The following is a 17,509-nucleotide window of genomic DNA, read 5'->3' as shown; positions in this document are numbered from 1 at the left end:
CCTTGCCTTCTCAGTGGGTGGGCGCACCCCTCGCAGTCCTGACTTCCTTGCTCATGTTCTCCCTCCTTCAGCTCCTCATTTGGACCTTGGGAACTCAGTCTAGTGCTCCAATATGGGTCTCTGTCTCTATCTCCATCCATCGCCAGATGAAGGTTCTATGGTGATATGCAAGATATTCATCAGTATGGCTATAGAAAAGAGCCATTTCAGGCTCCCTCTCCTCAGCTGCCCAAGGAACAAGCTGGGGAATTTACTTTTATATTTTAAAATTACTAAGAAAAAAAGAAATAAAACTTTCCAAACTCTACTTAGTGGATAGACTTACAATGATTTATTTCTTAAAACAGTATGTATCCTTGAGGATCTGAGACTAGAAAGAATTTCCTGAAGAGCTAAATAAAAATTTGTTGATACTTGGTGTCTACTTAAGTCAAGTTTCCTCAAACTGAATTCTCAATGAAACACTTCAGGAAACTGGGTTGTTGTTTGTTGTTGTTGTTGTTGTTATTGTTTTGCAATCCTAGTACTTAGAATAAGAAATTCAGTAGACATACATAATCATCAAAATGGCAAGGTATGGTCAGACTATAGAATACAAAGTCAGACTATAATTAGCTTGAGGGTGTCTTCAAGAAATTGTCTTGGAATAAGTATTCAATTTCTGAACAGAAACATGTAGTATACATTGTGAAGATTTTAAAAATTGGTAAAGAAATTGAGAGACACATGCTTACTGGGATACTTTTTGAATGAGAGAATGTATTTAAGAAGAAGCACACCAATGTGTACACTTAAAACAATGTGAAGTCATGCTTTAAGAACAAACTAGAACCATAGAATTTTACTACATTTATTATAGAGAGAATTGACTCTTCATTTTTTTCTTTTCCAGCAAATTCAATCAAACAAAGGAAACCCAAACTTCTGTTGCCTCCTGCTCAGAGTGGCAGTTCATCCACAATGATTGTCCTCAAAGGGGATACCCTGTTGCTTGAGTGTTTTGCAGAAGGCCTGTGAGTACCTTCTACCAGCATGAGATTCCTGGAGATATTCCCATTTCTTTGAGGTCCATTGATTCATTGGTTTGAAAGTCTTATTAGAATCTCTTTCATTTCTGCCAGACCATTACACTACTCTCTTTTTTAATATCCAAAGTCCTCTATTTTTATTTCCCCTTTTGTGTTTTGTGCAAAAGCAGGTCCAGGTCACTAACATTAGGGGAATAGCCGTCTTCCATATAGGGTTTTAAAGATTGCAAAACAAAGACCTTTGCTGCATGCCTGTTCTTAGGTTACTACTTTTAAAAATATAAACCCTCTTCCTGTTTCTCTGGGGGAACAAATTTTTGCTTCCTTATACAAACTTCAGGCTACAGTTGAAATTGACTTATAAGTACCTTTTTTTTATGATGGGATGCAGGGATAAAAAAAAAACGTTCGTGAAGTAGATACTCTATTGCTGACCTTAGAGTATGTGTATTAGTAGTCACCCCATCTGCCCTTAAGCCCTTAAGCCCTGTATTTTCTGTCATCTCTATTCTCTTGCCAGACTCTGGTTTTCAGGGGCTAGCTCCACTGTTACAGTACTTGGGGAAGGGTCACAACCTGTGCGCTAAGCCAGGTCCAGCTACTTATTCTCAATAAGCCCTATAAGAGTTAAATTTATAGAGGAAAACAGAAAAGAATTCTTCAGTGTGCTCATATTTTGAAGAAAGAAAAAGGGATCTGAAGACCCCTCCTGAGTCTGTCTTCCGATCCTGAGGTGATACTCAAGTTTAAATGGAGTTCTAAGGATGTGCACATTGAAGAAATCCCAGCAAGGTGTGGTCCCACATACCACTGACTCATCAGTCGTTGTCTGAACTTCAATCTCATCCTGTAATGTGTTACAACAAGTTGTTAGAACTGTGAGTCTTCCAAGAGAGAGAAGTTCCTCCTCTGGCTAGCCTCTTTTTCTTCTCCCAGCATGAGATTCCTGGAGACATTCCCATTTCTTTGAGGTCCATTGATTCATTGGTTTGAAAGTCTTATTAGAATCTCTTTCATTTCTGCCAGACCATTACACTACTCTCTTTTTTAATATCCAAAGTCCTCTATTTTTATTTCCTTTTTTGTGTTTTGTGCAAAAGCAGGTCCAGGTCACTAACGTTAGGGGAATAGCACATCAAAAACTGGTTGACTTCCTCATATTTCCAAGATCCGAGCCCTGTATCAGGTCTTCCACCAAAGTCCTAAGGGTTGACATGTTGTCGTCTCCTAAAATCGTTGCCTAAGCTGAGCGACAATTGTACATTTATGTGATTGGTGCCATGGTCATGTGAGTTTGCCTGTTTCTACAAGTATTCCCGCTGATGTAAAAGTCTCCCATTATGAATGCTGTAGATAAAGGCATTTCATCTTTCACTTTATTAATTTGAAATTCAAATCATTTTCAAGTAATGAAAGTCTCTTTAATCAGCTAGGATTTGAGATATATTAAATTGTGTTACATTAATTAGTTATTGAAAGTAAAAGTGAAAAATAAAATCCACCTTTGTTCATAATTCAGTGTAAAGTCTGAATGACTTGTTTCAAGTTAGATTGTGAAGCAAAAGGAACTATTTTAATTATTGTACAACTTCTACAGACTTTGCACATTCTTCTTTCCTTCCAGGTTACTTACAAGCCTTAAGTCCCCAGTGTTGACTGATAAATTATTTCAATATGCTCTCATATGACCTCTATGGAAAAAGTTTTGTGTCTGTGTGGCATTTTAAGGTTTCTTTTAATTTTATTTGCATGAGTATTTTGACTGCAAGTCTGTCTGCACACTACATGTGTCCAATGCCCAGAGAGGAAAGATAAGACAGTAGTAGTGTTTCAGAGGTGGTGAACCACTACATGGATGTTGGGAATTCAAGCCAGGTCATCTGCCAGGACAGAAGTGCTCCTACCTGCTAAGCCTCTCTCTGGCCCTGCTCTGTGAGAAGGTCAAAGCCCTGCTCTGTGAGAAGGTCAAAGCCTTCCCATCTGCTGTAACTTGTGGCTAACCACCTGGTGCCAGCATGTATTTGGTGTGGTAGAAATTACATGCTTTCAGGCTTTGTCACAGTTCAGGCTAACTCAGAGTCAGGCAAAGCTGTAGAGACTTATACCCCTCATCTCCCGCCAAGCTATCATTTACTTCCTGAGGTGTTTGGCGTCTGTTCAGCTCATCCTCCACTCACAGAAACATTACTCCTGGGTGCCTTGTAGAGACTGGAGTGTTGGAAATGCACACAGGAAAAGAACATGGATATTTTAAGAGTTGTTTGCCTTTGCAACCTGAAGATCCCTGATACTCGGTCATAGGAAGGGAATCTTCTCCTCTTCACTGATTTGAGTTGGGCTGTTCATTCTGTTTGATCTTCTGAATAAAGATAATACTATCAAAAAGTTTTTGAAGGATATCATATATATCTCAAGGAAGTTTAACATCACATGCATTTGAGAGTAACAAAAGTACAAATCTCTAACCATTGTGGCACATGCATCACACACACACACACACACACACAATATCAGGGAAGCTTTCAGAGACATACACATTTTGGAAAGCTTAGAGTTTATGGATTTCTGGAGTTGGGGAAGAGTTAAATGATATTTTGACTCTTATTAGGAGAAGACGGTGTTCACAGCTTAGTGTCAGTGGGGGAGAACTTGCTGTTTTAATAATTCACATTCACACTGTGTGAAATAAAAGCAGACTCCTCATGAATTTAAAACACATATGATATCTGTGTCTCCTACATGTTTAATCAAGAATCAGAAGAAAAGTTGACCACATAAGAACTGGCATAAATATTTAAAGTTATGAAATAATGTATGGTGGTGTGCCAAAAAAGTATTAAACAACACTTTTCCCTCAACCTATCCTTGTTTTGATTCTGTCAGCAAATGTTCTTTAAGAATAAAGCAAGCCAACAAAAGAAATCCAGAATTTTCAAGAAGAAAACAGGAATTCTTCTAGCTGTATAAACCATGCTTACTTGTAATATCATGTTGCTCTGATTTAAAATCATTTAATTTGATTGTATGAAGTGAACAGTGTTAGACAGGTGATTCTTTTCAAGAACAGAAGTAAAGGAAGAATTTGAGAAAAATGAGATCCTGCATTGCTAAAACATAGACTCATGAAAATTTGTTTGGGAGGAACTGTGGTCTAGGGCAGTCTGTCACTTGGCAGATTGCCATTTTGACAGATGGTATAAAAAGCAAGCAGGTAGGAAACTTGGACTCTGAGTACTGCTTGGTGGCATGATCTCTAGAATTCAACAGCTAACCAATAGACTCCCACATGTATCTATCTGTCTGCAATGACCATTTCCTGAGGAAATCTGCCATGTGCTATGTACATGGTCAAAAAGTGAGTTGTTTCAAGTCTGTGGGGTTAATTTCTTTGGCCTTGAGAGAAAATACCAGATGTTTGTAGAAAGAACACCATCTTTACCTCCAATGTATCCATTTTCTTTGTGAACAAGTAATTTTAAATAACTGAAACAATTTGAAACAATAATTATTGGGGTTAGAGATATAGTTAAGTAGTTAAGATCACTGGCTATTCTTACCAATAACCTGATTTAATTCCCAGGATTCACATGGTCATTCACAATCATCTGTAGCTCCAGGTCTAGTAGATCCAATGCCATCTTCTGGCTCCCATGATCACCAGATGTATATGTAGTGCGCATACATACATGCAGACAAAACAGAAGCATAAGATAATAATAAATAAATCTTGGAAATTATTATTTATTTGGTGCCTACAAACATATGTTAAGAAGGATGAATTTCTTTGAAAAGCAGAAATCAAATAGAAATAACTAAGAAAAATGTAAACTTTGAATCTGATAAATGTTAGTTGCTTAGCTTCTTGGAGCTTCTCTTTGATGCTGGTAAAATGATAGAAGTAAGACAGCTCACACTTAGAGAGTTCTCAGAGTAGTAACTAGTAACCAGGAATAAGGCAAATAAACAGAATTAGGTGTTTTCCAGTCTTGTAGAAGGAGAAAACAAAGTTGTGCCCACTTATATTTGGTTATCAGTGACATATTAAAGTCAAGGTCTCATAGAATGTCACTTTTCCATCCTTTATTTTTAGAAGAAATCATTCCACAAACTGCTTGGCTTGGCCCGTGATCCTGTTTCCCTTCATTGTAAGAGAGAGAAAGGTGTTGGCATGTGACAAGGTTATCCCTGTCTTTTGTTTGGCTTGTGTATGTTTTGATCTACTGTGCCCATCTCCCCAATGCTTCTGAATTAGGGAGATTCCGAGTTCTTGTCTCCTTCCCTCTGTTCCCCTCAGAGCAGGAAAGCAAGGTCTGTGCTGTTCCCTCCAAGCTGCCAAGAATGAAAGAACTGCTCCTCCATCCAGCCCACGCATTTGGCTCCACTCCCAACCACTTTAGCCAAAATTGGCTTCATTAGGATTCAAGGGGAAATTGTGGTTTTCCTTTGCTAGCTGTTGGAGACTACTGTGCCATGTTGTTGAGAGTCACACAGGGAAGGGGAATCTCTTGATGCCCGACCGTAGGGAGAATGTCACACTTGAGATGTGTCTTCAGTTATTCGTTTCATATCCAGCTTCATTGATTCAGCAGTCAGGTGGAGTTAGCTCACTTAAGAGCAGGGATGAGATTGCTAGGGAGTCGTCCACTAAGGGAGCTTCTGATGAAACATGCCTGTTCAATGCCCTGCTTCCCATATTGGTGCGTCCTCTAGTGAAGCTGATAAGACACAGTGATTATGTAAGGCAACACAGTTATAGGTGTGCCCTGAGGAATTGTTTGTAGTTGGTATTTACTTATCTGTGCATTTACTTTACTTCTTGCAGACCAACTCCACAGGTTGAGTGGAGCAAACTGGGTAGCGAATTACCAAAGGGAAGAGAAACAAAAGAAAATTATGGGAAGACTTTGAAGATAGAAAACATCTCCTACCATGACAAAGGAAATTATCGCTGCATAGCTAACAACTTTTTGGGGAAAGCCAGTCATGATTTTCATATCATAGTACAAGGTATGTTCTCCATTAAGATTTAAATTTCTGCTTCGAAGAGATGAATCAGTGTACACAATTCACAGACCTTTCCCTCAACAGTTTATGGATTAAAGTTGATCATTAGTTTAGGGTTTTAGCTGTAGTGTGGGCACTGAGTATCGCTATACTTAATTAATCAGGCTTATAATTTATCTCCACAAACCGTATGGAAGGCACAAATGTTAAGTAGAGAGCTAATGTTAGGGGCTGAACATACATTACTTCCACGGTCTGTTTAAACGGTCATTAAATCTACCCTCTTGTAAGTTTTTATTGCATGGAATAATTTTTATTATAATGTGCACATGATGCTCATAAATGAGGTCATGATCATGAAGTCAAATATTATAGAAAGGACCCTGGAAGGTGGTTTGGACTGCTTCCTAATCTTGTCACTCAGCCCCCTTGCCCATGATCACTCCATTTATCTATTTCTCAGGTTCTTTGTCAAAGAAACGGTGACTGTAGATGAATTGTCTTTGTGTTATCCTTATTCCAGCATTTTGCACGTGTACCCTGGTATTCAGTATATCACTTCCAGAGAAATATAAAGAGACAAATGCAAATACTAATTGTTTATCAAATAGTACCAAAATGCATTGCTTTCATCTTCTGCACATAAATAACTGAACTATTTATTGAATAATTGGGATTTTCTGTTATTTGTTGTAATTAAGAATAAGTAGGGGATGATGACATCATTCTCATGAAGTAGCAGCCATAGAAATTAGAAATCCAGGCCCCTGTGGTGCAGGAGCAGAGGCTGCATGATCCTGCTGTGATTTGATTAACACCAACTGCTTCCCGTGGGTGGGGTCACACCTAGGGTTTCCCTCTGTGGTTTCCTGAACTGAATGGATCAGAGGAATGGAGTAGACGCGACATTGTAATTTTGTACTTATTTAGTGCTGTGTTGGCTTACGTAAGGAAGAAAATCATCTCTGCCAGGCTATCTGTTTGTGGACTGTAACTTCCAGGTTTCCATTAATGCTCTGATAAAGTTCACCCCTTAAAGCTTTGTTTTAAAGTTCAAGGAGCACGTCACTAATGGTCTTTTCCCCCTAATTACTGGAAAAGCAGAGACTAAGCACAGATTCCACTCACAAGCAAATGTTACAATCATTGACCGAGTCATGCATCTGTTTGGACTAACACAATTTGCTAACACCTATACTGTTTTCTTAGTTAAGGTGAGAAAAATAAAAATAATAAAAAAGGAAATTATTTATTTATTTTTGGTTCAATGGAGCAAAACCTGTATAGGAGAGAACCTAGAGTTAAACATTAACATCAACATCTGTTCACAATAATAGATGTCTCTGACAACAAATTATTCAGAAAGATACTCAGCAAAAGTATGAAAAACATGCCCATAAATTTAAAGATGTTTTGACACTGTATATAAGGTGACACTGTATATAATGTGGTGATATATTGTAATGGGGCTATTCCCTAGCCCCTAGTCCTTCTATGGTTCTCTCTCTCTCTCTCTCTCTCTCTCTCTCTCTCTCTCTCTCTCTCTCTCTCAAACCAGACATACATAATTATTAGCTGCTCTACTCTGAGTTGCTGACTGTTAGAAATCCTTCCAGATGGCTGCTGCGTTGCTACGGTAGCTGAATATTTTAACAATCTGGCCTCAGTTTTCTTGACTATTAAGACCAAAGCTTTCAAAAGAATTGCAAATGTTGCAAAAAATATCATACAAGCAAAATTAATTATACAACTTAAAAGGTTGACTATATATATCGGGTTCTTGAACAAATTAACTTCACTATTTTAAAAACAGTTATTAGTGATGCTGAGATGTAAATATTGTGTTTATGAAGAATATTGAATTATTATGCTTTTGTGTGAAAATACTAAATGTACACTCAGACGCCTGTTTCAGCTTCTCCTTACACCTGCATGGGAACAGTGAACTGTCTTCAAGAAGAATGTTCTAGAAGTACTTTCTGCCCTAAAGCAAGAAAACAGTAACTATAATGTACACGAATCATCAAGGGAGACGAGTTCACCTTTATTACATTTTCTTTTGTCTCTTTTCTCTGCCTCTTTCTCTTCATTCTTTTATTTAGAAACCCAAATTAAATCAGGACTTTCATGGGGGGAAGCAGTACTACCGTCTACTTTGAGGCTCCAGCCGATTTTGACAATGTCTTGTGTGGCTATCAGAAGCATAGCTTTTCTTTTCTGTTTGTGATTTTCTTCCCTGGTCTGAAACTCAAATTCTGTGAGCTTGTACTTTAAGCTACAGCAGTCTAAATATGTAACCAGATTGCAAGTAAATGCCTTCTTTTGCATGAGAAAAACAGCTGTGATGTCCTAATTAGATGTCACCATATTTTCTGGGAACCTACAATATGGATTATGGCATATGCAGTAGCAATAGGTATAATAAGGGCCAGTGAAATGGCCCAATGAGTAAAGAGGATTGCAGCAAACCTGAGTTGTGTCTCAGGATGGTACACAAAGATGAAAGGAGAGAATTGACTCTATACAGCTGTCTGTCACAGGTACACTGTGGTGTGGACACACACTCAAATAATAATAATAATAAAGAAAAAGATACATAGGAATGTCACATGACATTATGTTGCCCACTATGGAATCGTTTGAGACTGTTGAATTTTAGAAATATAACATGAATCATTTTTGCACATCTATTCAATCCTTAATTCTATCCAAAGTGCCCTGCAATGTCTATATGATGCCATGAACTGAAACTCAGTCCAGTCATTGATACCATGAAGAATAGCTTATTTTGAATTAACAATTTTCTTTCATAAGAAGTTGGTGGAATGCTTACCTAATGGACACAAAGCCCTTGGTTCAATCCCAAGCACACATAAATTGGCGCTGGTGGTGCACCCCTATGTTCCCAGCACTTGGGATGTAGAGGCAAGAGAATCAACAGCTAAAGGTCATCCTTAGCAGAGGCCTACTTGGTATACATAAGACATTGTCTCACGAAAATCAAGAATATAAATATCAAGTAGACAATTGTGATTAAAAGTTTTACTAAGAAAATGTCTACTATGTTACTTGTTTCACAGATATCAAGTTTCCAGTTTTGTTTGTTTGTTGGTTTCATGATAAACATTGTTACTTTCTCAAAATCTTGTCAGAATTCTAGCATTGGCATCTCTGTTTTGGACACCATAAATTGAGTTTATCATTTTGTATTTTTTTTACAATCATGACAAACTGGGTGCACTTTTTATCAGCTACCACATATCTCAGGCATGTGAACAAAAGACCCTGTGGCTTCTTCCCCCAAACTGTCAGGTTTACCTATCATTTCCTTTGTGTCTCATCTCCCCTGTCATCGCCTTGAGTAGATCTTACCCATCCCACGGGTGTGTGATTTGAGTTTCGGTAAACTTCTGCTGGTCCTCTGGCCTTGTATCTCAGCTACCCTGAGTTTCTAATCAAGCTACAGGCTGACAATAATGTCTTTTGTGAACCAAGTAGTAGTATGTTAATTAAATCTATGTCATGGAAGAGTGAATGACCAGACAGCAAGGATTATTTTCCACCTAAGGGACTTTAGGGTTTTTTTCTTATGTCTTTTCCACGGAAGTCTTTAGATATTTATCAAGTTCTGCTTAAAAGCTCACCCTACACATCTTTTCATAGCGAGACACTGTGCCAAATCAGGAAGAAACAAAACAGCAAGCTTCAGCCCTGGTTCTCCAGAGGTCAGCAGTCTGAGGACAGTCACTGCTGACATCAGTACTGAACTACTGAATATTCCACTAGTGAAGTCAACAGTGAGAGTCTCAGCCTAGTCTGGATGTCAAGCAGTCATAGATGTTTTAAGTCTTAAGTTTCATGCCAATGTTTACATCTGTTTGAACCAGTAGCTTAAGGGAAAAAAGAGAGAGAAATTTCTACAGAAATGTGGAAGTGTTTTTAAATCCTATGAAGAATGGGCCAGGTTAATGTATAGTAACGATTCCAACCAACTATGAAATGCTTGAAACCTCCTGAGCGAGTTGATAGATATGGGGTTGGGGACATGTTGGTAATGCAAAGACTCATCTGGACCACTGAACTGATCTTGATTCCTAGTTATATATGTAAGATAGCAGTGGATAAGAACCTGCCTCCAGAGCTTTGCCTCTCTCTGCTTTCCCCAGAGGCTTTGTTCTGAGATCTATGACGGGGCAGGAACAGGAAATTAAGATTCTTTCATTGATGACCCTGAAAAAAAATTAGATGAATTCTCCAAAGTTCAGTATTATTTCCTTAAGGTCAAAGGTTAGATGAGGTGATGCCTCACCTCTTTATTTGATCCTAACAGTAATATATCTTCACACACACACACAAAGGTTAATGAAATTCTTAGGATGAGGCTAGTGATTAGAAAATTGATTTTTATTATACAGTGGGAATGGAAGAATATTTTCATTATTTTTATTTTTACACACTTGGAAAGGAAAAGTCGTCATTTCTACTATGAACACAATGGCTTGCACATTCGTCAGGCTTTGCCTGTAACTTGCACATGTTGAAATTTGTTATTGTTATATAAAAGGAGCAAGAAAAAAATTAAAAGGAAAGAGCCTAGAAAGATTTCTCATGGTCAGGAACTCATGATGCCCTTCCAGAGGAACTAAGTTTGGTTTCCAACATGCATGTTGAATTGACATCCACCAATATCCATACACCCTACACATAAATAAAAATCTTAAAAATAATAATGTCATCAAGGCACTCTTCCCTTCAGAAAGTGACCTTCAGTTCTAATTTAGTCCATTGTACTTTATGCTAAATACCTCAATATTTGTAGATATATATTTGTTAAAAACAGCTGTTTAACATGGAAATTAACAATTGAGCCCACATCCTGTGAGGAGATTGTAAAGGCATGTCTCTTGCTTACACATAGATTTGCCAAAATTCTTTGTATGCGTGTTTTCTTTTTTAGGAATTTGGGTCCCACCCCACCCCCCCTGTGAAATCCCCTTTCCTTCCTTTACTAAAACAATTTGAAAGATATTTTCTTTTTATACATGTGCATATTTTTAAACAGTTTCCTTTTTGAATCAAGGCAGAAATCCACAGTACTTGGGGGAATATGACCAAGCTAAAGTAATGGGAATTACTACATCAAAGTTTTATCAAGCCACTTCTGAGAATATTATCAACCTTGCACGTAGGTCTGGAGCAATGGCTCAGTATTTAAGTGCACTAGCTTCATTTTCAGTGGTCCCAGAATTAGGTCCCAGCATCAACATGTTAGCTGACAACTGTCGGTAATTTCAACCAAGGGGTCTGATACCTTCTGGCCTCTATGGGCACCAGGCATCCAAGAAAGTGGTACATAGCCACACATGCAAGCAAAACACCAATAACAACAACAATAATAATCCATGAACACTTCAAGTCTTGTATTCACTGCTGGCATGGGGCTATTCTGAAAGTGACAACATATGACAGTAATGTTTGAACTGAAGACACTTGTCTTGCTTTGTTCTGATATTCCGATCTGATTTACACTTCTGCAGGTTTATGTATCAAAAGATAGAGATCATTTATTTCTGTTTTTCCTGCTTTTTTTTTTCAAAAGAAAAACAGGCAAATGTTCCTATCAGGTTCCATCTCTGCTCCTTTGCAAGGAGAACATCTCTAGCAAATTATGTTTTCCAAGTTGATAAGTTATGGAAATTGGTATAGATAAAATATGTAAATACTTGTCAATAATCAAGGAACAAAGGTTTTTTTTGAAAATGTTACTGTTATTTGAAAAGCTCTCCAAGTGTATTTCTTTCATATCACCATTTTCAGCTACCTTGTTGAAGCTCGAGTCCTAAGCCAGTCCTAAATGAGTTACCATCTGCTTAGTCCTTCCGCCTGTTTCTGTAAGTGAAATATATATTTGAGGAGCTAAAGCGGCTGTATTTTTAGTATGTTGATCTATTTACATGTTCAGAATGTAATGTAAGTACACACACACACACACAGAGAGAGAGAGAGAGAGAGAGAGAGAGAGAGAGAGAGAGAGAGAGAGAGAGACCTTAATACGCCCACCTTGCTTTGCAGAACTAAACCAAAAGAGCGGCTGGGGACTACTTTGTGGTGTCTGCCCTCTGCTGCTGCATGGTGGAAATGCAGGCCTGTTAAAAAGGTTGGTTCTTTTGCTATGGAGACACTTTCTGAAAATCTCTTTGTTTTGTGTTCAGAGCCTCCACGCTGGAAAAAGAAACCTCAGAGTGCAGTGTACAGCACAGGAAGCAGTGGTATCCTGTTGTGTGAAGCGGAAGGAGAACCTCAACCCACGATCAAATGGAGAGTCAATGGCTTCCCAATTGAAAGTGAGTTAAAAACAAACCCAAAAAATTAAGATCTGAGAGTGACAGTGTGAGGAAGACAGCAATCGGATGGGACGGTCTATCAACAGACAGTTCTGTGCTGTGTGAAGTATACCAGAAAAATGTGTGTTAGAATAATAAAGCAATCGGATGGGACGGTATATCAACAGACATTTCTGTGCTGTATGGAGTATACCAGAAAGGTGTGTATTAGAGCAATACATCGGGAAAAAAATCAACAAGTTCTTCTTTATGAGCAATGTGATGGATGGGAACCAACACAGTGAAGAGGCATGGAGAGGGTTTATGCACACACTAACGTAATTATAGATATGATATATATATTATATATATATATATATATATATATATATATATATTGTAATGATCCAATGGCTGAATTAGATAAAGGCCTAACACCAAACGACACTTGCTCCTGACCGTGAGAAAGAATGATAGAGTAACCTAGTGGAGGAAAGCATAAGTTGGCAGTTAAAGCTTCTTGCACCCGTGCAGCATCCCCATCCTGGGCGCTGCCCCTGCCGCATACAGCCTTTAGTCACACATTGCCTCCATGCTGTGGGCAGGAAACATGTGAAACCTGAAAGTCTACATGACGCAACAGCTCCCGAACTCCTGATAACTCTAGAATAGCCCTTTGAGTCTGGTCCACATTCTGTGGGCCATGAAAAGATGGGAGAGGACCAAGGTTAAAAGTCCAGTCTCCTCACTGCATCAGTCTCAAAGCTCCTAAGCTTTTAATTTGTACCCAGTACTGAGGCTATTGTGAAGGTATTTGTTCGGGTAGGAGGCCAGAACCTGTATTATGTGTTATGTTCTGGTTGAGTAGCTCCATGGAGAAAAAGAATATTAAGTGCAAGTATATGGCTTCCCTTATTCCTTTGTCCTGGTCCCCCATTTTAGGCCAACTTCCCTGTGGTTCACAAACCTTTGTCCTTTCTGGGCTATGACCCATTCCAGTCCTGTGGCCTTGAGCTGATCAATGAACTCCTTAAGCTTAGGTTTCTCAAGCTGCAGAATGGAAGCAATAGTGATGTTTGCAGGAGATAAATTTGTCAGCTACCTATGGTCGTGATATATCTGCAGAGGTCTCTGATCGTTTATGAACTCTGGAGCCACACTGCCTGTGTTTGCATGGCCATCCTAATGTTTACTAGCTGTGTGACAAGAATGTGACTTACCCTCTCAAAACCTGTTTCTTCATAAGCAAAACAGAGATGAAAATAGCCATGACCTGTGGGTTCATTACATGGCTCAAAGAAAGCACCATTCAAAGATCTGGCACAAAACAGCAACCCCGGGAAGTAGATAAAGGAAGGTGAGGAAGTCAGTCCCTGCTGCTTGCATCCCTGACCTCATAGTGAAAAGCCTTAAGGGTGAGACCAAGGCAGCCAACTTGTGAAACCTCCAGATTAGGGCTGCTTTCTGTACTGATCAGAGAAGTTTCTGTGTGTAGTAGAGTGTTAATATACAGACTTATAACTGGACATACTGCCGAGAATAATTGGCATAGCATTGTACAGCATGAATAATAATAATAATAATAAACCCAGAGACAGAAATTGGGATTTTAACCGAAAACCAGAAAAGCAAGGCAGCCAAGCCACTAGTCTTACCTCTACCAAGCTGAGCGAACACCAACTAAGCTCATTTTATATTCTCTCTAGTGCTGGGATTAGAGGCATATGATTCCCTAGGACTGGGATTAAAGGTGTGAGACACGACCACCTGGGTTTATTTTCTGTATTGATCTTGTGTAGCCCAGGGTAGCCTTGAACTCACAGAGATCGATCTAATTCTGTCTCCCAACTCCTAGGATTAAAGGTGTGTGTCACTATTACCTGACCTCTGGTGGCTTTAGCTTTGACTTTGGTCTTCAGGCAAGATTTATTTATCATAATACAAACAATATACCACTATAGCTGTGAGGCCTCAGCCCTAAATGAGATATATTTCCCTCTGTTGTCTATGGAATATCACAGAAGAGCAAGTTGAAGCAATGTAAGAGCTGCAGAATTGGAGGAGGGCTATGGAATGCTGGTTTTTGGACATGAAGTAGCCATTGCACATATGAAGTTACAACCCATATTACTAACTATAGGAGATCTGTCAGTCAAAATTCCAGCATGGGTGAGTGTTCAGGGTTTAGGAGGCATCACCTTTAGCTGAGGAGTTGTTGGCATTTGATGGATGCTGAAGGAGAGGAGACATTTGATGTATGGCCACTGGTAGGTTGCTTATGCTTTAGTGGATAGCCCCACCCATGTTCATACTGACAGCACTAATCTGATTCAGTGGGTTATAAGAAGACATAGGGTTGAAAGGGGTCATATTGTTGATAAATTTGTACATAGGAAATAACTAGGAGCTGACGAGAGTATAAAGTTCAAGTGCAAGGTAGCTTTATGGGTATAAGAGTATATACTTTGAGAGATGAGGAAGGTAAGGAAGCCAGCTGTCATCAGCAGTCTGAGTGCTTTGGAGTGGAGAGGTGAGTAAATGAAAGAACTCTCAAGGCATGTGTGTCTGGAAAAGGAGAAGGAAACAGTTCAGAGTGGCCTAAGTTCAGGGCATAAGGAAGGAGCATGGTGAAGTCATTCAGCAGATGAAGGCATCTGAGCATGGGAAATGACAAGGCCAGACTGGGGTCTTGGGATTCTACCGATGACAGATGGGCAATCATAGAGATTTGAGTGGAAGAGTTTGAGTGGGGAGTGTTATGTTTGATTTGTTTGTGAAGGACCAGAGTCTGATCTGAGGTTCCCTCCACATGCCACACAAGTAATTTACCACTGAGCTATATCCTGGCTCTTGTAAATTATGTGTAAAAGGAATTTTCTGGTCTCTGGATGAAGCTTTTACCTCTACGACTGCAAAAAAAGGTGAAAGACACAGAGGCCTCAGACTAGACATTTTTCATAGCAGTTAGGTAGTGGGTGTTTCTGAAGTAGAGCCAATGCATTTGTTAGAGGATGAAATGAGAATAATTATATTCACAGGTAATTATATTCATAGGAAGTACTGAAAGCAGTGGTGGGGCAAAGTGTGCCGTTGCCACAGCTCTTGAGCACAGCTTTCTTCCATTAATGCAATAGGATCACTGCGTGATGATGGTTGGACTGATAGAAGGATCGGAAATATCTTTGGACTTATACTTTCAGAAACTCATATTCCTTATGAGTTTTATTTCAGAATTAATTCAAGTGAATTCAGTGGTTATAACCTTTCACACAGAGATGGCATCCAGTATTTCTGAGAGAACCTTGGGAAAACAGACTTCTTTGTTCTTCTCTTTTCAAAGGCAATGACCAAGGTTCAACAAAACTAGAGGATTTATTTGGGGACACAACACAAGTAAACTCATGGCCAAAGATGAACTGAGAAAAGATTGAATTTGAATGGAGTGTTCTCCAACCTTATTGTCTTATTCTCGTTGATCTTATGGAAGAGATTAATCTAGAAAGAATTCTGGGATTGTATTGGGTCTAGTATATTTTAGTAGATACCATTAAACATTACGTTTTCTTTAGACTTTAGAACAATTACCTGTTGACAATGTGTGGTATACTGTGAAGTTTCCATATACATTCTCAGGAGAGCTGAGCAAGGGTTAGTTGTTCTTTCAGCTAAACATGAAGATTTGGTCTTAATTCTTCTTCTCCAATGCCATGTTGATTCAAAGCTGCCCTTGGGACCCATGATATAAGAGGGAACACAGGGATGACAAGATTAACTCTGCCAGCCCATGTAATAACAGAGGAATAAAGGAAGAGATCAGAAACGTAATCTCTCATGGTGTCCTTTACGATTTCTGTCATGCAGAACCTAAAAAGGCTATATATCTCGTTGATCCCGAAGAAGTAGCTGATAAATTGCTTCAGTTTTTTATGTTAGCTTTCTGATGTTGCTGCAACAAATTTCCAGAAGTTTGTTCACCTGAACCAATACAATTTTCCTGTTGTATAAGTATGAAAGTTAGGAGTTCTCTACAAGACTCTCTGCAAGGAAATCAAAGTCTCTCTCCTAATTCCCTCTTCCTCTTTACCCCATCTCAGTGTTTCTATCTCCATTTCTCTCCAGTTATTACAGGCTGCCTGCATTCTTCACATAGGGCTCTCTTTCTCAGTCTTCACAGTTGACATTATTGTGACAATGGCCATTTTCTCATGGTCATGCCTTTCTGTTTTTATAACCAGACAAGAGTTTCTGCTTTTCAATAAGCAATGTGGTTACATGGAACCCACCAGAATCATAGCATAACTGCTCTATCTCAAAGTTGTCAGCCTTATTCACATCTGGGTGTTTTTTTTTTCTAGTTGAAGCACATAGTTATAGTTCTGAGTAAAAATCAGGACCTAAATTTCTGCCTACTGACTGGAAATTTTCATGGAAAGAAAATGTCCTTTCTACTTATTTCAGATATTTCCACAAGTATTTACTCACAGGCTTCTTTGTGCCTGCTCTTTAGTGTTAGTAATACATTTATACATCTGCACAGATACAAAGAACGCAGCTGACCAAAGGAATGCATGCATTATGGTTCTAGTGAGGAAAAAGAATATATTAAAAAGTCTCCCAATATGTAGTAGACCTTGTTTCCCACACCATGAAGTTTAAAATAATTGTTGCTTTGTATGATGGAAATACGAGATAGAAAATATCTATTGATGTCATTTAAGCTAAATTTTTAAATTGTTGTCCCTCACCCAATAATTCCAGCACAAACGTTCTTCTTCCTGTCTGTTGTGTCAAAGCAAGAGTTTATTTAGAACTCAAGCTGTTGTCAGAAGCTGTAGGATACTCATTTTCTCTGAAAGTGATATTTCCGCGCCTTATAAATGCTGACATATCAGGTAATGAGCAGAGGCAATTTCATAGTGCATGGACTATACCCCGTGGGATATTTTGGCTCTTAATAAGTGCACAAGAACTTTAGGTGTGCTAATTTTCAACAGATAATTGCATTTTGGATCAATAGTAGTATGTTTTAATGTGTTTATAAAATTTATTAAAATATAATTGCATTATTTCCTTCTAATTTTTTGTTGGACATTTCCTTTGAAACTCACATCTGTTTTAGTCACTATTGTTCTTTGATCATTAGTGCTACATACA

The 17,509-nt window shown here is 38.7% G+C and overlaps 1 protein-coding gene across 14 annotated transcripts in view; it reads left to right on the top strand.

Moving 5' to 3' along the window:
- Chl1 (cell adhesion molecule L1 like) overlaps positions 1–17,509 on the top strand; it is a 207,511-nt gene that overhangs the window by 146,570 nt on the left and 43,432 nt on the right. For all 14 annotated transcript variants that reach the window (XM_075983320.1, XM_075983328.1, XM_075983325.1 and 11 more), the window contains 3 exons: positions 893–1,013; positions 5,851–6,035; positions 12,245–12,376. In XM_075983320.1, coding sequence (XP_075839435.1) covers positions 893–1,013; positions 5,851–6,035; positions 12,245–12,376 — 438 coding nt within the window. The remainder of the gene's footprint in view (positions 1–892; positions 1,014–5,850; positions 6,036–12,244; positions 12,377–17,509) is intronic.

This window comes from Microtus pennsylvanicus, chromosome 8, assembly GCF_037038515.1.
Source record: "Microtus pennsylvanicus isolate mMicPen1 chromosome 8, mMicPen1.hap1, whole genome shotgun sequence".
Lineage (NCBI taxonomy): Eukaryota > Metazoa > Chordata > Mammalia > Rodentia > Cricetidae > Microtus > Microtus pennsylvanicus.
Note: the sequence above shows the minus strand (reverse complement) of the source record. Positions and strands in the feature narration are given on the sequence as shown.